The 27164-nt window shown below is 44.2% G+C and overlaps 1 protein-coding gene and 1 long non-coding RNA gene across 5 annotated transcripts in view; one reads left to right on the top strand and one right to left on the bottom strand.

Annotated features, from left to right (window-relative positions):
• The window catches only part of rims4 (regulating synaptic membrane exocytosis 4), a 70404-nt gene extending 49493 nt beyond the window's left edge, over nucleotides 1-20911 (bottom strand). For 2 of the 4 annotated variants that reach the window (XM_074670480.1, XM_074670491.1), the window contains exon 1: nucleotides 20804-20911. Coding sequence is in view for 2 of the 4 variants with exons in the window: in XM_074670453.1 (XP_074526554.1) it covers nucleotides 8441-8537 (97 nt within the window). In the remaining 2 variants the exon portion in view is untranslated. Of the gene's footprint in view, nucleotides 1-8440; nucleotides 9833-20803 lie in introns of those variants that run through there. The other 2 variants (XM_074670453.1, XM_074670463.1) reach the window with 1 other exon arrangement.
• Nucleotides 3037-5094, top strand: LOC141799000 (uncharacterized). Its single transcript, XR_012599218.1, has 5 exons — nucleotides 3037-3062; nucleotides 3234-3263; nucleotides 3792-3950; nucleotides 4163-4255; nucleotides 4732-5094. It is a non-coding gene; the product is annotated as an uncharacterized LOC141799000 (long non-coding RNA).
• Nucleotides 20912-27164: the final 6253 nt, after the last annotated feature.

The raw sequence follows: 27164 nt of genomic DNA, 5'->3' as shown, positions 1-27164 counted from the left end.
CTGACTTTCATCTTTTTAATCCTGACATTAAAGATCGATGCGTCCAATTCTCTGGATTTAAAAACATCCAGAAGATTTCTTACGATGTTTTCCTCACCTCAAAGCTCATCACACTTCAGCCAAATCCTCCAAACTTGGTTTATCTGGTCTGATACTGTACGTTACAGTCAGACAGTTTAATCATGTTTACACTGTCGCACAGCAGGGGGCGTGCCAGGTCACAGATCATCCTCAGGTTCAGGAGGACTGGAGTCAAAACCAAGAGAAACATCCGGTTTAGAAAAATGAATCCTGAAGTGTTTCTGTCCTTAGAGGATCTGCTTGAGTCTGGCTGCAGAAAGACCAGAAACCACGTCCACGTCCACACCAAGCCAAAAACAAAAACAAAAACAAAACAACAGACTTTAAAGACGTTTTGTGTGTTTTTGTGGCATTAAATATTAAATGGTTTGATAATTTTTTTTGTTTGTTTTTTATTTGAACATATTTCAGTTCCCATCCCTGTAACTGGGCCTCAAACACCAAGGTCTGCCCACTTCCTGACAGACCTCCAGAGGGCTGGCCAATCAGGGTGCAGGGGGTTGGTGGAGTGGGAAGCCTTAAAGAGACAGCAGCTCAAAGAAAAAAAAAAAAAAAGGGTTTCCTGAAACACTACGGAAAGAAAAATGTAGATTATTTGAGTACGGGGGCAACAGAGGGACAAAACACAGATTTAACCCCCCCCCCCCCCACCTTTAAATACAGATATGTGAGCAGAGCGTCCCTCCTCTCAGTGACTGCACAGTGAACACTCCTCTCCATGAATCATCGCGTGGGGCTCCAGATAAAACGCCTTCATGACGCCGAGTTACGTCTGCCTGCTCTGTTGTTTTTCCCGTCAGTCGGGAACACAGTGACCCACTTCCTGTGTGTTACATCCTCTGATAAAGGTATTAACACCTCAAACCTACAAACACGCTTCTCCTCACAGACCCGTCAGCTCCTCCTCTCTCCTCTCTCCTCTCCCTATCGCAGAGACAATCCCGCTCTGAGCGTCCCGGGCTGGATTAACGCGGGGAATCAGGAGGAACCGGCAATAAAAGCAGTCCAGAGAAAAATGAATTACATCATCTCATCTTTTCTGACAATCTCATCATGGAAATAACGACAGGGGCTGAGAGGAGCTGAGAGGAGCTGAGAGGAGCTGAGAGGAGCTGAGAGGAGCAGAGAGGAGCTGAGAGGAGCTGAGAGGAGCTGAGAGGAGCAGAGAGGAGCTGAGAGGAGCAGAGAGGAGCTGAGAGGAGCTGAGAGGAGCAGAGAGAAGCTTAGAGGAGCTGAGAGGAGCTGAGAGGAGCTGAGAGGAGCAGAGAGGAGCTGAGAGGAGCTGAGAGGAGCTGAGAGGAGCTGAGAGGAGCTGAGAGGAGCTGAGAGGAGCTGCCTCAGCGCCGAGTCTGACAGAAAACACACACTGTAAATGCAAACAATGTCCTGACTTAGGACTTAATAGTGCATTTAAGTTGATTTATGCTAGTTTTTCAAATTAACTTTCCTAAACTAAGTTTCCTTTACTTTTTACACCCTTACTTGTTCCATTGAGTAATATTTACTTGTGTTTTCTAAGTGTGTAACATAGTTTGTGGGTATTTCCGCTTGGCGCGCATTTACCAACGAAGAAGAACGTGCCCTGACATGCAAGCTGTGGAGGCGACTCTCGCAGGCCCAGTACAACAGACTGGCGTTGATTTCGGTAAGTGTTAAGCTTTTATTTGTAAACTTTGATTATAATTTACGCTTTATAGACAGCGTTGTCCAAAGAGCACACCCAACAACTCTGTCAGAGAACGCTGGTATGTTACCCTGTGCGTGTTCACAGAGCAGGCGCTATAAGTTTAGCAGTAGCTCAACGTGGGGCGCTGTTACGGATAAAAGAGTAGGCTCGGCCTGAACCGAGCCTCGGTGTTGCATCCTCCGGTTCATTCACCGGTGGCGCCAACTGTTAGCTGCTGCCGTCCTGCGGTCTAACTTTCGGCAGCTAACAAACGGCAGTACATTAGCCGCTGGTGGCTAATGTACTGCCGTTTGTTGGCTGCCGACGCTGTTGCAGAAACAGGAGGATTGATACTACGGCCCCACCGCCGTCTATTAGCTGCTGTAGTAGTACGCGCTTCTAGCTGTTATAAAGGTAACCTGTTAATAGAACGAACTTATGATATATGGCGTAAACATTAACTCTCAGCATGTTGATTTGAGACATAGAACTCCACTTCCCATCGGGCCTTCTGTTTTGGGAGTTGTTTTAAAAGGGGAGGATACATTTGTGTTTTATTGGCTCACAGTGGCTTTGCTCTCTTCTGGTTCGCCAATTCTATTGGCTCTAACGCTCGATGGAGGTGTCAATCAACCAAATCGACCAATCCACTGCCCTATGTATCTCAGTCTGCGTAAGCAGGGGGGTCAGACCTCAACTATTTTTTGTTTCACTTATTTGGTGGCATTTTTGAGACATATTTATGTCAGGACAACGACCCAAGAGAGTTTATTCCATGGAGGAAGTGCTGCATATGCATTTTTAGAGATTACATGTAAATCTATGATTTAGACTTTATTTCTGTATGGTTTTGCCTGACCAGTCTGCCTTAAACCCCTCTTATTTTACTTTGCTTCACTTTACCAGAATTAACCTCAGGGGATGTAATGTTCACATTTTATTATTAATTTTCAGTTTTAAAGCTGCATATGCATCATTCCAAAAAGAAATTCATAATGAAAGTGTATTTTGTAAGACAGAAATTACTCAGGCCCAATAACATATACTGATTTTTACACATCTGAACAAAGTTTACAATGTTTCCCACTGATGTATTTCAAATAGACCTGTTGGTTGCAAGGATATACAGTTTTCAGTTCAGACTTGTAATTTTCTAGTAGAGTACTTTGAAAGAAGCTTGGGCTGAAGAGGTTTTAATGCTGAACTCCTGGCACTGGTAGTTGTGATTTTACCCAGTGTCTTTTGTTTCATGCAGGTGGTATAAGAGCCTGATAAGTCCAAAAGTAGACAAACAGCACAGAAGAAAGGGAACAAGGTGGGTACTGTTTTTCGTTTAGAAATTTAAAAATGCCTGTGTAGTTAATTAGTGAGACTTAAAGGGGTAATTCATCATTTGCCAAATTGTTGAACTATCCATTTAACTTTTGTAATGATTTTTTTTCTGTCACTTGTAGTCTAACTTATTGTTCTCCTGTATTCTTTCCAGTGTTTACTGGGAGTGGCATGCAGTAGACATGTAAGTTTTGCACTTTTGTCTCTCCAAAAAGAGGCCAGCTGTTTAAACATTACAGAGTAAAGCATGGTGGCTTTACAAGAACCTCTCCAATACCATGTCTTCATCAAGAGTGTATTTGCACATTTACATCACTTAATGCCCTGAAGATTCATTTGTGTAGACTCCACTCACAAGTGACCAATGAAAAAGATGAGGTGCAAATATTTATATCTGTCAGTATTAGAAATTTATGAAAATGACCTCTTTCCAGGACAATTTGCATTCTCCATGTCTTCCACCGACATGAAGCAGGAAGCAGATGATGTCATGTGACAGGGACCACTTGAAAACTATATTTCATATACCAAAATCTTTATTCAAGTTGTCTACTAACACATAAGTGCAAAAAGTTGCATTACTACCGCTGACATTTTTTGTTGTGAGTACAAAATGACAGTGATATACTCCGGCAACAATTGTTGCCAGTGGGGCAAAATAGGTTAATCCTCCTGTGGTGTTTTTTATTCTTTTTTTTTTTTTTTTTTTAAGGTGTTTGCAGAGTCCTATCGTGTTGCCAGTTAGAACCTCAAGAAAGACTTTTTTGAAGCTCTGGACCGCCACACCACTGGTCTCATTGACCTCTTCAAATTGAAGAAAGGAGCTGTAGGCCAGTCACTTGATCAGCTCCTCCAGCCAGTGAATACAAAAGTAAGTGTTTCTGATTCTTCATCATTATCACATTAAGGTAGCATGCTTAATTGCTCCAGCGAGGCTTACAGTTGCTACTACTGCTTTGTTAATTGAGTACTGCTTCTTCTGTAGTAATTCTTTAAGAAGTTAATGATGCACAAATTGTTTTCAAATGATCTTGGCTGTCCTATAATCCTCTGCTTATTGTTTTTTGTCTTCTTTTCCATAAGACAAATGACATCATCACAACACGTGCTGCTGTCTTGCAATGTCTGCCCCTGTATCTTGGAGATAATTCCAGCGAATTTTTCCTCAGCTGTTCAGTAAGTACATACATGATGGTCATATCATCATTTTGAAGTGTACATCTAAGCACATCATCAAAACTTTGATTCAATTCTCAGATTTAAGAAAAAACTGCATGTAAAAAACAAAAAAATGTTATCAAGGCTAGGATCTAGTAAACCTAACAAAACAGTCACTGCCAAAACTTAAAAAATAATAATCTAATAAAATTAAAATGGCACACAGTTTCTCATTGACAATTTTTTACCCTCAAATTCTTTACTTGCTTCAAGCCTTGCAAAAAGGTAAACAGCATTACACAAAATGACCTCCGACAAAATAGTAAAATTCTCCAACACTGAGGTCAATTTTGGTATTGTCTGTACATTGCAAAACTTTTAATTGGGGACATCAAAAATTAAACAAGTGTCATATTTTTAATCATTTGGGATTTACAAACAGATTTGATGCTGATAAACTGAACTTTAATTGTGTTCAATTGTATTTAATGTAGGATTCGGGCACAGCAAGTGACTTCAGCCAGGTGCCTGTTTGGGTTCTCAGAGTCATGACTGAAGACACGCCACCAGAGCTCAACAACATCGCAATCATCCTTGAAGGAAACATTGTCATTGATGAGATTCCTACAACCTCCCAAGCTCTTTGTCTTCTGTCTGGCTTAATATATTCACTACATCTGGATTACCCCAAAGGTATGAAGAACACATTTGAGTTTATCCAGAAGATAATGTTGGACCTCGGACAACAAAAACTCAGCCCAAAACTACAAACATTAAAAAAAGCTCTTCTGAAGTAGATGCAGTGGCTCGGGTTAGCTATACTGGTTGTCTAGATGAGTGTGAGTGTGATCTCAGAAGATGTCTTGAGTAATTTCCAGTGTGTAAAACTGTTGAAAAAGAGTATTCAGTATGTGATGTTGAGTGTTAGAATGTACTGTGCTTTTGGAACACAAGTTGTTTACATTTGAAAGGTGTCAAATTGCTAAGAGCTGATTTTATTCAAGTTTTATTCAGGTTTTATCAGGTTTTGAACTTTCACAGAAGTTTGGCAGGTCTGTCTGTTGCTGTGAGACATTTGATGTCCATTGTGAACTAAGAGCCATTTGTTAGCTTTGTTTCACCCAGATGGCTATTGTTACTGTTTACAAGTATTGACACAAAAAATGAATAAATTATGTTTTTCATAAAGCTATTTTTGGGAGTTGTTATTTTTAAGTAAGCTAAATAAGGTATATGAAGTTCATTTAATTTAATGTTAAGTGCTGCTCACACAGTATTTGAAATTAATTTACTTACCTATATTGAGTTCCTGTCAAATTGATTGTAGTGTATTGTACTTAGATATATGATGTGTAGTTAACTGCTAATATCAAGTAATGGCCACTTGTTAAGTGAAATATATTAAGTTAATTTGACTCAAAGAATTTTAGTTGTAGTAGCTTGATTTCAAGTCAACATTACTGAGATTCTTTTAGTTCTCACAACTTTAACACAAGTACAGCTTACTCAGATATATGAATTTCACTCTACTTGACATAACTAAGTTCTTTTACTTAATTTTCCCAAGGTAATCGGTTTCCTAACTTTTATTAAGTAAAGTTAACTTGTTGGAATTTACAGTGCAGGAAGGGTTTGTTGGCCTGTCAGAGGAAAACCTGAGGAAGACGGTCAAGTCTGTCACGTTCAGGCAAAGATGGCGTCTGTCTGTGTCTGTCAGCGGTTTTCAGTCAACCTGGGGGCGGAGTTTCCTCCTTCAGACCTCAAACTGTCCACACACAGGAGCTGGTGAGCTTACATCCTCAGCTTCCTGCTGCTCCAGCTTCAGATCTGTGTCTGAAGATAAATCAACCTGTGTCCTCCAGCGGTTAATCCAAAAACACACGACAGATCTTTGGGAGGAAATCTGTGAGCATAAACTGACCCGTTTGTTCATCTGTGGAGGAAGCTGTGCAGTTACAATTCTCCCAGAGGGATTTAATCCAAATGTTAGGAGCCATGTGTATTCTTAGAGTCTAAACCAGGGGTCTTTAACCTTTACCTTCATAGGAGCCATTTCTCCTCAGATCATCTGGTTTTAAGTCAATCAGGAGCCACAAAATCTACTTTATCTTCACTTTAAAGAGAAAAAAGTGTAAAACATCCTAAACATAGTTAAAATCTTGTAATTAATTATCAAAACAGTTATTTATGTATTAATAAAATTGTATGTTTGATGTCTTAGTTTTTTTTATTTTTTTGATAAATTTGAAAAAAAATACAAAAAATACAAAAAAGTGAAATTTCAAAAATTTACACAATTATTGTATTTTTGATTTTTTTTATTTAATTTTAATTTAATTTATTAATTATTTTGCAACTTTATGAACCGTTGCAATTTTTTTTTTAATTTTGTTAATTGTTCAGAAATTTAAATTCAAAAAATTGAAAAAATTGCATCATTAAAAAAACAAAATGTAAAAAATTTGCAAAAATGCAAAAACTGTTGACAGACTAGTTGAATTTGATAACACATATTTATTTTTTTTGTTCTTTTTGTTGTTGTTGTTGTTGTTTGCTAATGTCTTTCCACATATCATGCGTGTTTATTGATCCGACAGTGAATAATTTTCCAAACAGGATTTTTTTAAATTAATTTATGTAATTATATATTTGATGTCTGGGTTTTTAATTTTGGAAAAATTTGCAAAAGTTAGTTAATTAGTTATTAAGAGCAATATTTTCTATTTATTTAATAATTTATCACTTTATTTACTTATTTATTTATTAAATCTCCTTCTACAGCTGTAACTAAACTATGTACACATGATCAAACTATTTCCTCTAAAGGTTGGGATTTGTGCCAGAAACAATCTGAATTCAAAAAGCATCATCTGAAATTAATTTGATTACTTTGAGTATTTTTTCCTCTGTATTCCTTATATTTTTATTTTAAAACTTAATTTCAGTATGAATAATTCAGTTCAGCGTGGCTCAACCATGACATCATCTACGAGCAGATTCCACTTCCTGTTTTCTTCCAACACCAGTTACATTTTTTGGCTCCTCCAACAAATCAAGTCACAGATTTTCACTATTTCAAAATTTAAAATATTTAGGAAAACCGTTAATATATGTTTCACATTTCTAACCCCCGTACTTTGTAAAATATTCATCATATCCAGCACGTTCCAGTATTATTTGCCCATTAAAATGAATGGAATTGATCTGTCACCATGGAAACACAGCTGATGATGTCATAGGGGTTAGAGTGAGAATAATGGGTTATAAAGAGGATTTTTCAGGCTGCAGTTAGGGCTCAGCATTCCAACATTACAGCATTTGCTGAGAGGAAGTGCGCCCCCTGGTGTTCTGTTTTCTTTGACATGGACGTTTTCAACAACATTTTTAAATATTGAGAATATAGGAAGGTAAATGAGCTACTTACAATAAAATGTCAGAGATCAGTTCACACAGGGTCTGTTTCCACGTTAGTTATGTGAAAGTCTCGTCACCTGATCATAACGACCAACTGGAGCAAAGAGACAGAATATCTGCAACCACCGCAAATCTCCACCACACTGCATCCCTGTCAGAAACAGACAAACTCATGCAGGAGGAAGGTTTAGAAAGGAAATTAAAGCTGAGGACGGATTCAGAGCAAAGGTTTCTTGTCCGGCTTTAAGATCCAGGAAGTCCAGCAGCAACACAACAAAGAAAAGAAGAAACCTTCACAGATCGTTTCAGGATCAGCTCCACAAAACATCACAACAACAACAACAACAAGAACGCTAACCCATCTCAGTTTAACACACCACACCTTGGAGGGGATGTTTTCATCCAATCAGGAGCCAGGGATCAACACGTGTTCATTAAAAACATGAAACTGACAGATGACACATCAGAAACCAACAGTTTGTTCAGATACTTCTGATAAAAACTGGATAAATCATCTTTGAAACGCAGCAGACGTCTCTAACGTGAGTGTTTGTGTGCGTGGTGGCGTGCTGACGTGTTTGCAGAGAGCATGTGCGAGGCGTCAGGTCAGACAGGAAACAGGAAACAGGAAGCAGAGGACTGAAGGGACGGAGGGATGACGTATGATGAGCTCATGTCTCAGGTGTTAGCGTGTGCACAGATTAACGTGACACGCCTCCTGACATGTGACACAAACACCCAGCGTGTGCAAAGTGTCTACGTTTCTTAGCGTGTCAGATTCAGACTCACCGCCATCGTCCTCGTCGAACGAGTTCATGCAGGGGAAGTAGATGGCGAGGGCCTCGAAGGACGCCGACAGGCTGATGCGGCTCTGCGACCGCTCCATGTACAGGCCCGCCGTCGGGCCCGGGTCGGCCGGCTTGGCCAGGCGCGGCTGGGCATTCTTCACGCGGAGCACGGCGCGCGGCGTCTTGGATGGCTGTCAGCTGCCCCCCACGGCAGATCCACCTCGAGAAGAGTCGGAGGAGAAGTCCAGAGACGCTGGCACCGGAGCGGGTCGGCGCTGAAACTTCCTGTCAGAGCGGAGGCTGTGGTTCTGACGGTCTTACTTTGGAGGGTGGACTGAACCCGAGCCGTGGCGTGAAGTCATCCTCCTGAGGTGAGGCTCTGTGCGCGGCGCTCCGGGTCCTGGTGAAGCGTTTGTTTGGTCTATCTGTGGCAGTGCAGGGCAGAGCTGGACCCGTCTCTCCTTCTCATTCTGCCTCAGGTTTCTGCTCCTGCTCCGCTGCAGATCCACATCCTGGTCCTGGTCTCCTGAAGTCCGGTCTGACCCTGGTCTTCACAGAGCCTGGTCCTGCTCTCCTGGTTTCACAGAAACTCCCTGAACTCTGCTCTGTGCATGCCAATCCCAGCCTCCTCCTGCTTGTGCATTCACGGCTCGGCCGTCTGCTCGCGCTCAGATCCTGGAGGAGGAGGAGGAGGAGGAGGAGGAGGAGGACGACGAAAGGCTGGGAGGAGGCGCTGAATCAAAGCTCCCTGCTCCTGTTGCTCAGCGCTGGCATTTCCTCTCGCTGTGACAACCCAGAAGCATCTCCTCCACCTGTGTGTGTGTGTGTGTGTGTGTGTGTGTGTTGCCAATCCAAGCTCAGGTCAGCTGGGAGAGCATCAGTTGCAGCAGCAATCCCGTGCAACCAGGAGCAATCTGTTGCTCCGTCTCTGTCGAGCGTTTGCTTCCTGCGTCCGTCCTGTCGCTGCGCCGCCGCCGTGCGATGCTCAGCTGGCTGTCTGCTCCGAGAGAAGAGGGCGATGGGAGAGGCTGCTCCGTCTAACAGCCTGTGTCTGAGTGGACTCATTCACTGTGAGCCGAGCAGGCGAGAGGAGGAGAGGAGGAGAGGAGAGGAGGAGAGGAGGAGGGAGGGGGAAAACAGAGGGATGGAGAGCAGACTGTTGCTGCTGGCTCCTCCAATCAGAGAGCGGATGAGGGAATGTGGGCGTGGTCTGGGGGATGTGGAGGCAGAGCAGGGCAGGCAGAAGTTTACAGTTTGTGTTTCTGTGTCAGTCAGAGATCACAGAATCATTTCCAGATTAAATCATCTTCACGCTCCGAGTTTCACCGTCCTGTTTTCACCGTTTCCCTCAGTGACACGTTTTCCTCTGGCAGCATGCTCAGGGAACGACGCTCAGATGATTTAACCACATCAATCCACTGTTTTTCCTTCACACTCAGCTCCAGACTCCACGCTGACGAGAAGACACAAACATCATCACATCATCTGCGTAAAGTAGAGCCCAAACTCTGGACCACCTCCTCCATCTGAGCGCACCATGAGACCCTGTTTCAGATCCAGAGACAAAGGGAAACTGTGTCAGAAACCAACACAGACCATCTGTTGGTCCATCAGCAGACAGAAATCCCTCAGGGACGGTCTGACCTGGTCCCAGAACCGCCAACAACGTGTTCGGGAATGATTTAAGCTGATAACCCAGATTAAACACCAGAAAACTGAGTCTGTGCACCATGCTATGCTAAGCTAAGCTATGAGAAACTCTAACAGGAGTCTGTGAACCCTCATACATGTTACAGCCGTGTTAACCCTGTAAGTCAGCGTGTAGGCGTGCTGCTTCATGTTGATCTCAGACCCTGGTCTGACTGAGTCCATGACGCCTCAGGGTCACATGCTAACTTTCCACTAGAGCTTGTTAGCACGTCCTGCTGTTAGCGATGAAAAATGACTGTTTGGTTAAAAAACAGAAGTGGATAAGTGGTCTGCACCAGCCAGGTTACCGCCCCAACAGACCTCTCCGTTACACATGCTAACGTCAGGATGACCCACCTGGTAAAGCTCATCAATGTTCAACTTTAAACACAGATCTGGATACAGATGGAGCCTTTTGTCCCTGCTCTGAGTTCATTTCCTCTGCATTTCCTCTGAATACGACCAAATAGAGTAATACCTCCAGGAACCAGGGGGCAGTGTTGCCGACCTGATACATAGCTTTGGTGAGTTAGTGACGAAATCCAAACATCTGTGTGACTTAACCTTGCCTCGACACTGAGCTAAACAGTTTGATAAATAAATAAAAGGATGCGACAAACCATCTGAGAGGTGATCAGAAAGACTTAAATATCAGTTTGTCAGCTGTGACAGAAAGGTGGAGGCCTGTGTGGGACAAATTTCAGTTTCTCTCATTGGGAGCACCACAGACAAGTACCCCCGTCCTCCGGGCGCGACGTATTTAACGCCCTCACTGACCAACGCCTCCTTGCAATGCTGCCTCCATTCTTCCATGTTAGAGCTACATCAGCAACACCTCCTCCACTGACGCCATGTTGGTTTTTGAGTTTGTTGTTGTCATAACCATAGTCTGTATATACAGTAGACAGCGTAGCTCCAACATTTATCATCGTACGGTTTTGAAGCCAAAATTTCTCCGTCTCAGGAGCAGCCATTGTAGCAGTTTGCAGCCAGAGTCTGTGCAGTAGAGACTGTGAGGGATTCTGGGAGAATCTGAGTGGAGCTGGGTGACAACAACAATTATTATCTGTTTTCTTTCTAGAGTCTGATCTCTTCCTGACTCTACCTCCTGACATATTTTACAATCCCTGAAAAAAATACACGAGAACGTCAGCTGTCAAACATCGTTAAACGTGACGTCAAACCTCGTTTTTAACCTCGTGTAACTAATGAAAACAAAACTTTTCAGAAAAAAGAGGACTTGGTTACAAGACAGCCAAATGATATCTTTAAATCACCACAACAATCAGACGTGAGAAACATTTCTACCAGGTGGATTAATTTTTTAAAGTTTGACCACAGCCCATCTGGAATGACTGGGGAGATGGATTTTTAAACCTGTACTGCAGCCAGCCACCAGGGGGAGCAGTTTTTGTGGAGCGTCACTTTGAGCCGAGCAAGATGACGTCCATTTTTTCTTACAGTTTATGGTCATAACCTTTGATTCTGGGCTGCCCCCTGGTGGATGTATTGATTAACAGCAATGCCAACGTAAAGGACGCAGTGACGGTAACATGGTTTGAAAAGGACGGAGACATTTAACACAAACATCACAAAACATGTGAAGGGAACAGATATGAGGATCAGACTGACACTTTGGAAATCTGTGATGATGTTGAGACAAACCCCAACTTTAGATTTAGGAGACAAACATTTTCCATGTTTATCTGTGTTTGTGGAAGTACACACGTAGGCCTACTGTTCAAATATGTCCGACAGTGGTTTTACAGTAAGTCCCTGACACATGACGCTCTGCTCCACTCACTAACATGGTGCAAATGGTTCATTGGTAAATTCTTTGCAGTGGTGCATGTGGCTAACGCTACGGCTAAAAGGCCGCTCAGTAACGTTACGTAAAGACCAGTGCTCCTTACTGGACATTCAGTTAGTGCTCGTTGACTTCCTGCCCAGACTTGGGCTGAATCTGAAACAGACCTCAGAGCCTGCTCTGACTGTTTGATTGCTGATTTACAGTTTTCAAATGCAGACGTAAGAAACGCCATCAGAAGTCGTTTGTTTGGACTTGGATCATTTTTGTGCTGTTTCCCAGCAGATGTTGGAGGAGGTGGCTGAGCGCCTCCTCTTGGGGAAAGGTTTAACTGATGCTGCGAGCTTCTTCCTCAGGTCAGTGACTCCTCTGAGAGCAGGGTGACCTCCCTTTGCTGGGTGATGAGTTAAGTGGGGTTGCTATGGTAACAAAGGCCCTTCTCCCTGGTATAACTAACCCCTAACCGCTAACCCCTAACCCCTAACCGCTAACCCCTAACCCCTAACCGCTAACCCCTAACCCCTAACCGCTAACCCCTAACCAGACAAAGTGATCTCAGGAGGACACAGGACATACCACACTTAAAGACATCAGGTGGGCAGCTGACAGAGAGGAAAACTGCTCTGATCATTGTTTCCTCATCCAGACCTGGACCACCCAGAACAGGGTTTTCTTTTTCACATGGATCTGAGTTTGTCAGCGACTCATGGTGGACTCTGTTTTTCTGCTCCTGCCAGAGGACAGGACTCTGTTTTTCTGCTCCTGCCAGAGGACAGGACTCTGTTTTTCTGCTGAATAATCTGAAGAGCTTCATCTCCTCCTCATCCTCTTCCTTCCTTCCTCCTCCTGTCTCTGTCTGTTTCACTCTCCTTATTGTTGCTCCTGCTCCCCGCGTTGTTGTACACAAAGGTTCCTGCGAGCAGCGAGGGAGGAGGAGGAGGAGGAGGAGCAGGAGGAGGAGGAGCAGGAGAGCTGTGTAATCAGTGGAGCTTCACAGAGCTCCATTCATCTCTCTGCTGCTATAGATAGAAGCCATGATCACACACACACACACACACACACACACACACACACACACACACACACACACACACACACACACACACACACACACACAAGAAGCTCATCTTTAATATTCACGCTGCTCCTCCCTCCAGGTGTGTGTACCTTCCTCTGCTCCTCCCTCCAGGTGTGTGTACCTTCCTCTGCTCCTCCCTCCAGGTGTGTGTACCTTCCTCTGCTCCTCAGTGTGTGAGGAGTTAAAGTTTAGTGTCTTTAAGCCTCTCTGTGTTAGTGCTGCCTGGTTTCCTCACCTCCTCTCTCCATGTTTCACGGCCTCTCTCCATGTTTCACCTCCTCTCTCCATGTTTCACCTCCTCTCTCCATGTTTCACCTCCTCTCTCCATGTTTCACCTCCTCTCTCCATGTTTCACCTCCTCTCTCCATGTTCCACCTCTTCTCTCTGTTTCACCTCCTCTCTCTGTGTTAGTGCTGCCTGGTTTCCTCCTCTCTCCATGTTTCACCTCCTCTCTCCATGTTTCACCTCCTCTCTCCATGTTTCACCTCCTCTCCATGTTTCACCTCCTCTCTCCATGTTTCACCTCCTCTCTCAATGTGTAACCTCCTCCTCTCTCTGTGTTTCACCTCCTCTCTCCATGTTTCACCTCCTCCTCTCTCTGTGTTTCACCTCCTCTCTCTGCATGTTTCACCTCCTCTCCATGTTTCACCTCCTCTCTCCATGTTTCACCTCCTCTTTCTGCATGTTTCACCTCCTCTCTCTGCATGTTTCACCCCCTCTCTCCATGTTTCACCTCCTCTCTCTCCATGTTTCACCTCCTCTCTCTCCATGTTTCACCTCCTCTCTCCATGTTTCACCTCCTCTCTCTCTGTGTTTCACCTCCTCTCTCTGTGTTTCACCCTCCTCTCTCTCCATGTTTCACCTCCTCTCTCCATGTTTCACCTCCTCTCTATGTTTCACCTCCTCTCTCTCTGTGTTTCACCTCCTCTCTCTGTGTTTCACCTCCTCTCTCTGTGTTTCACCTCCTCTCTGTGTTAGTGTTACTCTCAGTCTGCCGCCCTGTGATGTTGTAAAGCCTCCCCACGCCGCGCTGAGCTGCGCCTCCTGCTCTGCTGAGTGCAGTGAACAGTCCAGTGAACCTCCATCGTGTTGACAAGCGTCTGTCTCTGGCTGTGAGCACGCCGTCTGAGGACACCTTATCAGAGACGCCCTGACCTTTGGCTTCCTCTGCCTGTCTCTGTCTCTGTCTCAGTATCTGTCTCCATTTCCATCTCAGTCTCCGTCTTCGTCTTTGTCTCCATCTCCATCTCTGTCTTTGTCTCTGTCTTTCTTGTGTCTCTGTCTCCATCTCTGTCTCCATCTCTGTCTTTGTCTCTGTCTTTCTTGGTCTCTGTCTCCGTCTCTGTCTCTGTCTCTGTCTCGTATCTCTGTCTCTGTCTCTGTCTCTGTCTCTGTCTCTGTCTCTCTCGTATCTCTGTCTCTGTCTCTGTCTCTGTCTTTCTCGTCTCACTGCCTCGCTGCCTCGCTGTCTCTCCCTCCATCTGCTGCTGCGCTGCTCGCCGTGCTTTTTTCCATCTCTGCTTGTTTGTCTGTCGTCAGCTGTCCCGTCTGTTGACTCTCTGCTTTATTTATCCACCTGTCAGTATTTTTCTCTCTCAGTCTGATTTGCCATCTGTGGACCTTTGTTCCTGCCATCACACTCATCTCTGCTTCTAGTTTTCACATTAACCTTCTGGATCCTTCCTTCACTTTTCCTCACATGCAGACTTCCTGATCCATCAGTGGATCTCAAACTGTCTCTGAAAACTCCTGCTGAGGTCGTCTGTCTTTATCTTTATTAATCACTGTTACAACAGAGACAAATTTCCTCCTGTAAATTCATCTGACTTCTTACTGAGCAAAGTCACAAAAGATGAAACCTGTTTCTTTTTTTGTCTGTAATCCAGTGGTAAACATGAATTAACTTTGGTATTATCTCTGAGTCTGAAACTTGTTTGGACTTAAGAATCTAAGCTAAACCAGAAATAAAATTCCAACTATCTGGACATCTTTTTTTCCTGACTAACAGGCCTTCCTATTTCCTGACTAACAGGCCTTCCTATTTCCTGCCTAACAGGCCTTCCTATTTCCTGACTAACAGGCCTTCCTATTTCCTGCCTAACAGGACTTTTTATTTTCTGACTGATGGGCCTTCTGTTCACTTGGTGCTGGTCATAAAAGCCAATGAGGAAGAAGAGGAAAACACCAGCTTTATATTGGTATAAGGTAATACTACACTGCCTAAAAAATTTAGCCTTTAGCTTGTGTGTTAGCCTTTAGCTCCTGTGTTGGCCTTTAGCTTGTGAGTTAGCCTTTAGCTCCTGTTTTAGCCTTAAGCTCCTCTGTTAGCCTTTATTTCATGTGTTAGCCTTTAGATACTGTCTTAGCCTTTAACTTGTGTGTTAGCCTTTAGCTCATGTGTTAGCCTTTAGCTTGTGTGTTAGCCTTTAGCTTGTGTGTTAGCCTTTAGCTCCTGTTTAAGCCTTAAGCTCATGTGTTAGCCTTAAGCTCCTCTGTTAGCCTTTATTTCATGTGTTAGCCTTTAGCTACTGTCTTAGCCTTTAACTTGTTTGTTAGCCTTTAGCTCATGTGTTAGCCTTTAGCTTCTGTGTTAGCCTTTAGCTTGTGTGTTAGCCTTTAGCCCCTGTTTTAGCCTTTAGCTCCTGTGGTAGGTTAGCTCATGTGTTAGCCTTTAGCTTGTGTGTTAGCCTTTAGCTCCTTTTTAAGCCTTTAGCTCATGTGTTAGCCTTTAGCTCATGTTTTAGCCTTTAGCTTGTGTGTTAGGCATTAGCTCCCATTTTAGACTTTAGCTCATTTGTTAGCCTTTAGCTTTTGTGTTAGCCTTTAGCTACTGTCTTAGCCTTTAGCTTGTGTGTTAGCCTTTAGCTCATGTGTTAGCCTTTAGCTCATGTGTTAGCATTTAGCTCAGGTTTTAGCCTTTAGCCTGTGTGTTAGCCTTTAGCTCGTGCTCTATCTCTCTCCTGTTTCTCTTTCTTCTGCTCTTCTGTCCTTTTTCTCTCTGACAGTTAGGCTCCAGTGTCCACCATCACTACAACATTAATCACAGAAATCGTTTTCAGCAGAAGCTAAGGAGTAGCATTTAGGAATAATCTATACTGTAGCTGATAATCTGATGTTAAATTGTGGATCAGGATCAGGCAGAGATCTAGAGGAGAGAATTTTTCAGGATCACTCAGAAACTCCTCACAGGAACTTTATTCCTTTGGAAAAACTGAAAATGTCTCTGCTCTAAACTCATGAGGACGTTGCATCGATCAGTCCAGGATTAGCTCCATGAATCCGTCCTGACAGTCTCTTCTCGTCATGTGCAGCTCAGTGAGGGAAATGAGATTGTTAATGAAGGTTTCACCGACAGGCTGAGGAGGAAACCTTAAAGCTGCAGAATCACGCTCCTCATGACGGCGCCGTCTGACGTCACGCCCTCCTCTGCTGACCTTTAACCACAGGACCATCTTTAGGCGTGTGCTGTGATCAGACTGAACCCTGACCCTGGGCGGCGTGTTCACGAGGCCGTGCAGGTCACATCCTCACTCGCCGCCTGTTGGCTCTCCGCCCAACCAGATGACCGGGGTGTTGCCAAGGCAACTGCAAGTTGCAACAGCAACGTCAGGACCGGCTGACACTGATGGGAGATGACACGACCACCCAGAGAGGAAGAGGAGGAAGAGGAGGAAGAGGAGGAAGAGGAGGGAGGAGAATAATTAATGGACAGGGCGAAGACGTGGACACGTTTGGACGTGGAGACGTTTGGATGTTGTGGAGACGGTGATGAAACGTAAGAAGGGACAGAAAGAGGCGAGGAGACGGAGGACGAGATGAAAGGATGAGAGGAGGGGCCTGAAAGCTTTTATTTTAGAAATCACTCTAAGCTCACTCTCTCTCTACCTAACACACACACACACACACACACACACACACACACACACACACACACACACACACACACACACACACACACACACACACACACACACACACACACACACACAGAGCCATGTAGTCCTCTGAGATTATGCAATTGAATTTGTGTTTTTCCATCATAATCCTGCCTGGCTGGGTATTAACATTAAACTTTTCTAAGTAGAGTAGAGCAGCTCTAAAGTGCTCTCTGTTTCTCCCTCTGCACATTTTACAGGGACCTGAGGTTTGGCTCCATCTTTAACATCATTTTACTTCATCTTTTCTGCTACTTTTCATCAAACGTCATGTTTTATTTCAGAAATATGATCTAGATTTAAGATAGATCCAATAATCACCCTGACCCTTCAGGATACGCTTTAAAGATTTTCACGGATTCTGAAACTTTCTCCCATTAAAAACACAAAATCATCACAGGAGTTATTCCTGTACTAACTTAATGTGCACATCCTGAGTGGAAGTGTCTTTGTTAACTGTTTTGTAAAGTTTTCAGGGAAAAGCAACACCTCCCATTCCTCGGTGGCAATCTGTCAGTGACACCTGACCCCAACACAGTCTCCTCAGATGTCTGTCTAACATGAGTCTGGTTCTGTCCGAGGTTTCTGCCTGTTAAAGGGAAGTTGTTCCTCTCCATTGTAACTTACTAAATACTGCAAAGTCCTGTACTCATGGTGGATTAAAGGGGACATATCCTGCTTGTTTCTCCTTTTCACTCTGCCAGACTAGGATGCCTGTAAAGCATTTCTGCCCTCAGTACAAGTCATTTAGTTCCTTCATTGCCCCACAATAGTGTTCTCAATATCCTCATTTTAGGCCATTCTGAAGATCTGGTTGAAACGCTCCGTTTGGAGAATGACCTCCAGTAACCTCGCAACGTCACAGCCCTTTGTGCTCTGATTGGTCAGTTCTATCAGAGGGGCGGAGGGGGTAGAGCCAGGGGGCAGTTTTTGCAGTATGGCAGTATTTACTAAATCACCATATTAAATGGAGCAGACCAAGCGAGTTTGCTGTTTGCCAAAACTTCACCATAAGGCATTGATAGCACTAATAAAATGGCAGAGTGTAGGATACGTCCTTTTGTATTGGACCCCGAGTCAGACCCGAGTCAAAGCGGTACTGTAACATGTAGAGTTTACACGTGGAAATATAGGCAGACTTCACCAATAAACTATTTCTATAACAGGGCTCCATCCTGCTCCTTCACTTTTCTCTGTCTGTTTTATCCATCATGCTGAAAGTGTCGTCTAAAGATCGCCTCTACCGTCAGTTCCTCATTATGTTATTACCGCAGCATTATTGTGGTCCAGGTTCACAGTGCATGTCAGAACAAGCATGCAAATATCACAGTCTCACAAGTATTACCACGTCTGCTAAAACTACAGTGTTTTAACTGCTAATTCACCGTGTAAAGCCGAGCTGCTCAGCAGAGCAGGGTCCCTGCATCCAGCACTCAGTCAGTCGGCTCTTGGTGGGTGTATCCCTCGGTGGCGGTTGTGTGACTAACTGACATCACAGAGGAGGAGCTGCTTTATCAGATTACTCCAATAAAAAGAAAGGATCCTCGTGTCGTCACAAAGGTCGAAATCTCGCAGCCAAATGTCAATGACCTATTTTCAGAGGCATCAAATCTCGTTCTAGGATATCAGAAAAAATACAATATCTCATTTTTTGAAAACTCAGGGGGTGAAAGGTCTTGTTTTCAAATTTATTTTATTATATGTAAGTATTAAATCAGGGATCAGCATGATATGTCCTCTTTCAGATCAGACTCCTGATCTTGTCTTGATGTTGGGTTTCTGCTAATAACATTTTATGAACATTTACGGGTCTAGACCTGTGAATGTTTTTGTAAAGTGTCTTGAGATAATGTTTGTTATGATTTGGGGCTATGCAAATAAAGATTGATTGATTGATTGAACTGACAATAGTTCAGTTACACCTTCCATTCTGTTAGTGGCACTGGGTGATTGGCAGGTGTCCTGGCAGTTAGTTAGGAAAGCATGGTAGGTGTTACTTTGGAACAGCAGGTTTTACTGAGTGATCCATGGTTTACAAGAGGCTATTTTGGATCTGGGTGTCACTCCAAACGTCGTTGATGCGATCTCTGGTGCGATGCAGACATGGACTGTATAAAACATGGACGTAGTCTCCATTGACGTCTGTTTCTGAAACAGAAAATGAAGCAGATCGGCTATGGCGGCCATATTGGAAGTGGCAAGGGCTTCTCCTACAGCCATAGGGCGCCTTTCGGTCACGTGACCCTCAGCTGTGCCTCTTATCGGGGGAGCTTGTGATCTTAATATCCTCTGAACGGCCGAGTTAGAAGAAAATTCACCCCGTACAGTGGGAGCTGATAGTAAAATTAGCGACTCAGACAGGAGACGTTTCTTGAACCAGGCTGGTGCACAGACTTTACATTAAACCATCTTTGAGCACTTCTCTACCTGTCTGGAGGCTCAGTGATCGATGCTGTCTTGTTTCTCGTCGTCTCTGCGCTTCATGCTACGTCTTTGTTTAATAGGCTTGGTCATCAGGAAGAAGCCTGGACTCTCTGTGACCTGCAAACACACGGAGAACGCCACAGGAAGAAGGCCAACAGGTTCATCATAACCTGACTCCCCCTCCTCAGACTGCTCCACCTGCTGCTGCGTGACAGACGCTAACACAGCACCTGATCCCTGAAGACCGGGCTGAGGAGAGCTACACGCTGCAGGTACCAAGACACACACACACACACACACACACACACACAGACCTTTAGGAGGAGCGGCAGAGAGCAGCGGACGATACTCGCTCTGTAAACTCTAAAAATACTTCACCAACACAGACTTCACTTTACAAAGACAGAAAGAGAACAGAGCACAGGCCACGCTTTGCTTCTCATGGATTCAGTCTGACACACACACACACACACACACACACACACACACACACACACACACACACACACACACACACACACACACACACACACACACACACACACACACACACACACACTGGCTGACGTCACTCTGTCAGTCTCGCTGTGTCTCTGGGGTCCATCCAGGAAGAGACAGACGGCTGAGCAGCCAGAGGTAAAGACCTCCACTGAGCCACTGCTCTGTGTGTGTGTGTGTGTGTGTGTGTGTGTGTGTGTGTGTGTGTGTGTGTGTGTGTGTGTGTGTGTGTGTGTGTGTGTGTGTGTCAGAGCTGAAGATTCACAGAGAGCCTCTCTGTGTTTACGCTCCTCTCTCTGTGACAACCTGCTGCGTGTTCATGAGCAGACGTGGGGACAGATAAAGAAATTACATAACACGACATGATGGATCACCAGGTAGACCTGGACCCAGAGAGAGTGTGTGTGTGTGTGTGTGTGTGTGTGCCATACTAAGTTCAGTCAGTTCAGATCTACCTCCATGAGAACATTGGGTGAAAGATCAGATCTGTGTTACATCATGAGGCTCTGTGTACGTTATCTTCTGTTTTAGCCGCAGCGTTGAACTCATTGATGATGTTCGATGTGAAAAACAGAGAATCATTTAATCTAACTCAAATATTATAACATAAAGCTCAGCCCACAGTCTGTTTATCCCAGGTTATAAAGTCCAGATGACTGAAATAACACGTTAAACTTAGGGTAAAAGATACTTTTTCAGACATTATCAATCAAACTGGAGAAACTGATCGACTGCATGTGATGGATTTCTCATTTCAAAAATGTCTTAATGTGAATGAGCGACAGTCGTCACAAAATCTTCAAAGAATCTTGATGTAAGAATCAAATGAAAGCGATAAATCAAGCAGGAATGTGTCAAACGTCTGTGTAGGGACAGAAACTGGCGTCGCCTGTCCCTACGCTAAAACCAAACCTGAGGGTAAAATGTTCTCACCTGGAGGCAAACTCTGACCCAGGTGATCGTACACGTTGGAGGCAGGTGGAAACACAGACCGTGTCCAGCAAAACCAGAAGGAATGAATCTCCCTGACGTCAGCCGTGTGTTTCTGAAACAGAGATTTTGAAGCAGATCAGCTGGAGCGGCCATATTGGAAGTGGGCGGGCTTTGAGTCTCCACAATAACAGCTACAGGGCTTGGCCTCCGTACACTGCAAAAACTCTAATTTAATGAAGATTTTTGTCTTGTTTTAAGTTAAAAATGTCTTTTTAGACTTTATACGAGTCACTTTAACAGATCAGTCCAGAAAAAAACGTCTTTTTTCAAGTGATTTAAAGACAGAATGAGGTCTGAGTGAAAGTAGAAAGTAAAAAAAAACAATCTGCCAATCAGCCGCCTCCATCCTCGCTCCAGCAGGTTGGAGTCCTCTGGACCGGAAACTCAAAGCTCAGGGACGGGTCAGTGGACAAACAGCAAATCCAATAAGACAGGAAGTAAACAGACGGTGACTTTCAAAATAAAACGTGACGTTTTCAAACCAGACAGTTTTTATCTACAACAACAAACAGACACAACGAGCCGAGCTCAGCTCTAAGAACCAGAACCAGAACCAGGCTTCTTGTTTCACCAACACACAGGTTAAAACACATACTGTCCTATTTCAGTACACACACACACACACACACACACACACACACACACACACACACACACACAGAGGGAACATCAGTATGAGCATCATTATATAATCACCATCAAACACACACATCAACGACATCAAACAGAGACAGACTGTGGCAGAGTGATTGATAAACTGTGTGTATGTGTGTGTGTGTGTGTGTGTGTTTGTGTGTGTTTGTGTGTGTGTGTGTGTGTGTGTGTTTGTGTGTGTGTGTGTGTGTGTGTGTGTGTGTGTGGAGCTGTGGGAGGTGGGCCGCTCTGCACGTGATGTGTGCAGCTGTTTGTCTGCGACTGCCTGAGCGTGTGTGTGTGTGTGTGTGTGTGTGTGTGTGTGTGTGTGTGTGTGTGTGTGTGTGTGTGTGTGTGTGTGTGTGTCAGTGGTTGAACACAGAGGTGACATTGACTCGTCTTTGAAGCAGACGCTCTTCCCCCAGTGGTTCAGCGTCTCCATTTCTCAGCTCGTCACGAGCGTCTGACCTCATCTTTTCCTCCTCTCTGACCCGTTTGTCCTCCTCCTTACTCCTCCTCCTCCTCCTTCTCCTCCTCCTCATCCCCCTCCTCCTCCTCCTCCTCCTTTCATCTCTCCTTTCTTATCTCTGATCAAAACGAGGAGGGATGAGCTTTATTCCCCTCAGAATCTGACACGCTGGACTGAGTGTGTTAACGTAGTCACTGTCGGAGGCTGTAGGTGTGAGGCTGTCCCTGGTTCTGATCCAAGGCCCGGTGTAGACAGTGTGTTAACTGACAGGTGACCAAAACTCCTGCAGACCCTAACTTTAAGATTTCACAAAAATAAAACACATCCTCTCAGTTTGTCTAAACGCTGGCAGCTCCTCCACACTGCTCCTTTAAGACGCACGCTCCAACACCTGCAGATGCTCCAGCTGCTGCTGATCCTCGGCCCTCATCGATCAGCAGGTTAATCAGCAAAGCTAAAATTCACCCTGACTGTAGTCTCATCTGACACAGACCGGTCTCAAAGGAAGCCCCTGTGTCAGATCCTTTCTATGACACAACATAGAGAAGTCTACAAAACCCACAGCGTGTTATATCTCTCAGGTTGTTAGCCTACCTGATGTTTGGAGGGCTGCTACCAGGGTTAAACCTGAGCTAGCACCAGAAAACCTGACATCTGACCAAGTGTTTTTGTCTTATTTTCAGTAGAAAATGTCTTTTCAGCCTCAATCTGAGCCACATTCAGCTGACCAGGCCAGAAAAATGTCTGATTTTAAGTTATTTAAAGACAAAAATTTAGTCTGATTTGCTGTAACTAGTAAAAAAGAAAATCTGCCAATGGAACATTAGAAAAGTTTCTCCTGTTAAAACATTATTCTAGTTTCAAGACGTTTTTCTGGACTGACCAGTTAAATGTGGCTCATATCAAGTTTAACAAGACATTTTTTACTTAAAGTATGACAGAAACACTTGATAACATTTCAGTTTTTTTGCAGTGAGAGGACACATACAGTCACATGATGAGGATAAATGTGCAGGAAGTTGCAAAGCTTAATTATTGTGTGGATGTCACGGTGCAGAAAAACAGAAAGATGGAGAACGCTCAAACAAAGGTTTCACCACAGAGAGCCAAAAAACTGAAACTAACCTTTAAACAAACGTCCACCAGATAAACTCACAGGAAGCTGAGCTGAGAGGAAAGACTCTGTGGGCTGGAGAAACCAGCCAGAGTGATTAAAGCCAGGTGTGACACACACACAGGTGAGGATAATCAGGGGAGGCAGAGACAGGAAGTAAGGAGAGAACCACTGCTTCAAGGTGTGAGGACTTCAAAATAAAACAGGATACACTTCACACACACACACACACACACACACACACACACACACACACACACACACACACACACACACACACACCAAAAAAAAAAAAAAAAAAAAACGCAATAAACAGGAAGTATTGTTTTACTGAAGATTAAAATGTGAAAATTTAAAAGAAAAAAAGAAACAAACAAAAAACAAAGACGACAAACTGCTGCATCCTGCTTGTGCTGTTAGTTCACATGCTCAGAGAGGAGGAGACAGAAGAAGCTCAATGTCAGCTTTTAGCCTGTGTTTCAGCCTTTAGCTCAGTATTTAGCCTTTAGCTCAGTTTTTAGCCTTTAGCTCAGTTTTTAGCCTTTAGCTCAGTTTTAAGACTTTAGCCTGTGTTTTAGCCTTTAGCTCATGCTTTAGCCTTTAGCTCGTGTGTTAGCCTTTAGCTCATGGGTTAGCCTTTAGCTTGTGTGTTTGCTTTCCGTTTGTGTTTTAGCCTTTAGCTCGTGTGTTAGCCTTTAGCTCGTGTGTTAGCCTTTAGCTTGTGTGTTAGCCTTTAGCTTGTGTGTTAGCCTTTAGCTCGTGTGTTAGCCTTAAGCTCGTGTGTTAGCCTTAAGCTCTTGTGTTAGGCTTTAGCTCGTGTGTTAGCCTTTAGCTCGTGTGTTAGCCTTTAGTATTCTATTTTTAGCCTTCAGCTTGTGTTGTATCCTTAGATTTGTTTTTAACCTTCAGCTCATGCTTTATTCTTTAGCCCATCTTTTAGCTTTTAGCCTCTGTGTTCTTCTTTAGCCTGTGTTTTAGCCTTTAGCCTCTGTTTAGCATCTAGCCTGTGTTTTAGCCTTTAGCTCCTGTTGTAGCCTTTAGCCTGTGTGTTAGCCTTTAGCTCATACTCTATCTGTCTCCTGTTTCTCTTTCTTCTGCTCTTCTGTCCTTTTTCTGTCTGACAGTTAGGCTCCAGTGTCCACCATCACTACAACATTAATCACAGAAACCGTTTTCAGCAGAGAAAAACACAGATCTCTCTTCTCTCTGATAAACTTCATCAGACGGCGTGATGTCGTCATGGAGACTTAGAGGTAAATCAGTCAGGACCTGATCAGGAAACTAAGAGGTAACCTTTAGGAATAACCTGTGATATTCATGTTGATAATCTGATGTTAAAGTCTGGATCAGGATCAGGCAGAGATCTAGAAGAGAGACTTTTTCAGGATCAGAAACTTTATTTAATGTGTTTTATTGTCAGTTTTTTCCTTTACACCTCATTATTAATGAACTCCATGTTTGATTTGACTTTCTCTGTCCTGCTGCTCTCTGACCTCTGACCTCTCATCCTCTTCGTATGGCTTCATGATTTTATCTGCAGGTCTCTGTCTGGACCTTTGGACCTGTCCGTTGTAGCATGTCTTCCAAGGATTTATACATTGATGATGATGATGATGATGATGATGATGATGATGATGATGATGGTGTTTAAAGGGCTTTATAAACTCTCTGATGCACAGAGATCCTCCTGTCAGAGCTGTGAGGGATCAGAGATCTCTGGTGGTGATGGACTGAGCTCTGTCAGAGACGTCTACCTGGGGAAATCAGGATCCCTCAGACCTTCCTGATTGGATATGGACCCGCTCTCACTGACTGATTAGAAACCAGGTTATCAGACAGACAGGTGATCATGTGACGTAAATGTGCGTAATGATTGGACGAATCATCTCCTGAAAGCAGCACGGGTCGTTAGAGTGCAGGAGAAATCTTCACATTCAGAGATTCACCTTTGGTTCTTTCCTCTACGGTGTGTGTGTGTGTGTGTGTGTGTGTGTGTGTGTGTGTGTGTGTGTGTGTGTGTGTGTGTGTGTGTGTGTGTGTGTGTGTGTGTGTGTGTCTGTGTGAGCTTAATGGGTTCGTTCTCTCTGTCCTACAGAATGAATCACAACCACGAGCTGCAGAGTCCCAGGAGGCTGCTGGTTCAATTCCTCATTCCAGCTACTTTATCACTGGCTCTGACACGGTGTGTGTGTGTGTGTGTGTGTGTGTGTGTGTGTGTGTGTGTGAACATGTAGATAGTGATTTCTCTAACGTGTCACATGGTTTCTGTGGAGGAGGAGGAGCAGAGAGCATCTGAAGCGTTTTTCCTGAGAGATGAAATCGCCGGAGGAAAAATCCTAAAAAGCAAAGTGAGTGAGCGACACACACTCTTTGGGTGTGAAAACGCCGCGAGCCGGGGGCAGCTGGTGAAAATAAAAACACAAACAGATTTAGAGAAGTGAAATATGCTGCTGCTCGCTGGAAACACAAAAACACACAACTCGACCATCTGCTCCGCTCTCAGGAAGGAGACTCGTTTATTAAAACATAACACCGTCTCTAATTAATTCATCTTCAGACCGTCTTTAAGGAGTCAGCAGAAAGAAACGACCTGTTTCTGAATCATTTCTAACAGACTCACGAGAAGCTGACCAAACCAAGACGCCAGCAGCTCCTGAAGCTGAGGGGCGGAGCCTAATGAGTCATCAATCATGTTGACCCGTCTTTAACAAAGAGCTGAAGCTAGAGTCAACTTTTCATCAACAAATCTCACACAGCTTCCTGTGAGTGTCTGTGTAACCTCAGTCAGAGAGGATCTCCTGCAGCGTCTCTGGATCAAACCAACTCCAGGGAGAGGGGGGGGGACTTTTCCAGGTTTGAATGTAAGGAACAAGGAGTCGACTTGTTCTGACTTGAAGTAATATCAGAGATGACAGGAGCAGATTAAACATCAGGGGTTAATCTGGAGAAATGACAGCAGGAGTGGATCCAGAGACAGGGTTAAAACCAGGAGAATCCTCCCGAACCAGGAGAGTTGTCAGGTCTACCTGATCTGGATCACTCAGACAGGTTTAATCTGAGCCAGTGCTGAGAGCTCTGTGGGTTAAAGGTCCCATATTCTGCAAAACTCACTTTATTAAGTCTTTTAGTGAAATGTGTGGGTCTTTGTCTTTCCTCCCAGTCCACAAAATGTGATATTTAATGACCAAACCTGTTCTTAGTAGAGCTTGTTAATGTAAAATACTGACCTAAAACCAGCTGTTTGGATTTTGGGGATTTGCCGACGTCAGTGATTCACTTTTTTGACCAATCAGGAGCAAGTCTGACCTGATTGGTCCACTGGAGCAGAAACCCCCCAAGCCCCCTCCCCGTATCTGGGGAGAAATCTCTCCAGCAGCAAGGAGGAGAATGCCAAAGTTGAAGAGCCATCACTGCTCTGTTTTTGTCTGTAAACAGCCACATAGCTCCATGCTCAAGCTTCCCATCTCAGAAGAAGACAGACTAAGTGTCTAGAGTTCATTTATCAGGAAATGTTCCAGCTACACTCAGTAAAACTGAGCATGTGTGTGCTAGTCACTTCACGGCCGACTGCTTTTCCAACTGTGGACAGTCCAACAGAGGGCTAGCCAATAGACTGGTCCTGAATCCAGGCGCATTACCAACCATCCTCCAACAAACCTGGGACCCTGGAAATGTGAGTATTTTAAATGCTGTGTGCTGTGGAGCAGATGGAAGAGCTTTTCCTCAGTGTCCCCCCTGTCTCTGTGTTAGCTTCAGGATGCTAACTGTAGCTGCGGTTAGCCTGTTGTTTTAGCCTGTAATGTTACGGTAAAGGAGCTTCTCTGTTTTCTAAACATTGTGCACTCAGAGCTCGTGGCGCCGCTCTCAGTGACGTGGAAGAGCGGGGCGGTATCAGCGGTGGCTCATTTACATATGAAGGCCACGCCCACTAAATCAGAGCGTTCTGAACAGAGGGGCTATGAGAGCCTGGAAACAATGCTGCTGTGCTTGATTTATTGGCTTTTTGGACCAAAACATGTTACTACCATTTCATGAAGACATCAGTGATCCAGATTAAACTGCAGGAAAGGAGTTTCCAGGATGGG

This window comes from Halichoeres trimaculatus, unplaced genomic scaffold (assembly GCF_033239565.1).
Source record: "Halichoeres trimaculatus isolate MK-OKI-2021-1 unplaced genomic scaffold, fHalTri1.1 fHalTri1_scaffold_1, whole genome shotgun sequence".
Classification (NCBI taxonomy): Eukaryota; Metazoa; Chordata; class Actinopteri; order Labriformes; family Labridae; genus Halichoeres; species Halichoeres trimaculatus.
This window is presented reverse-complemented; position numbering and strand designations above follow the sequence as displayed.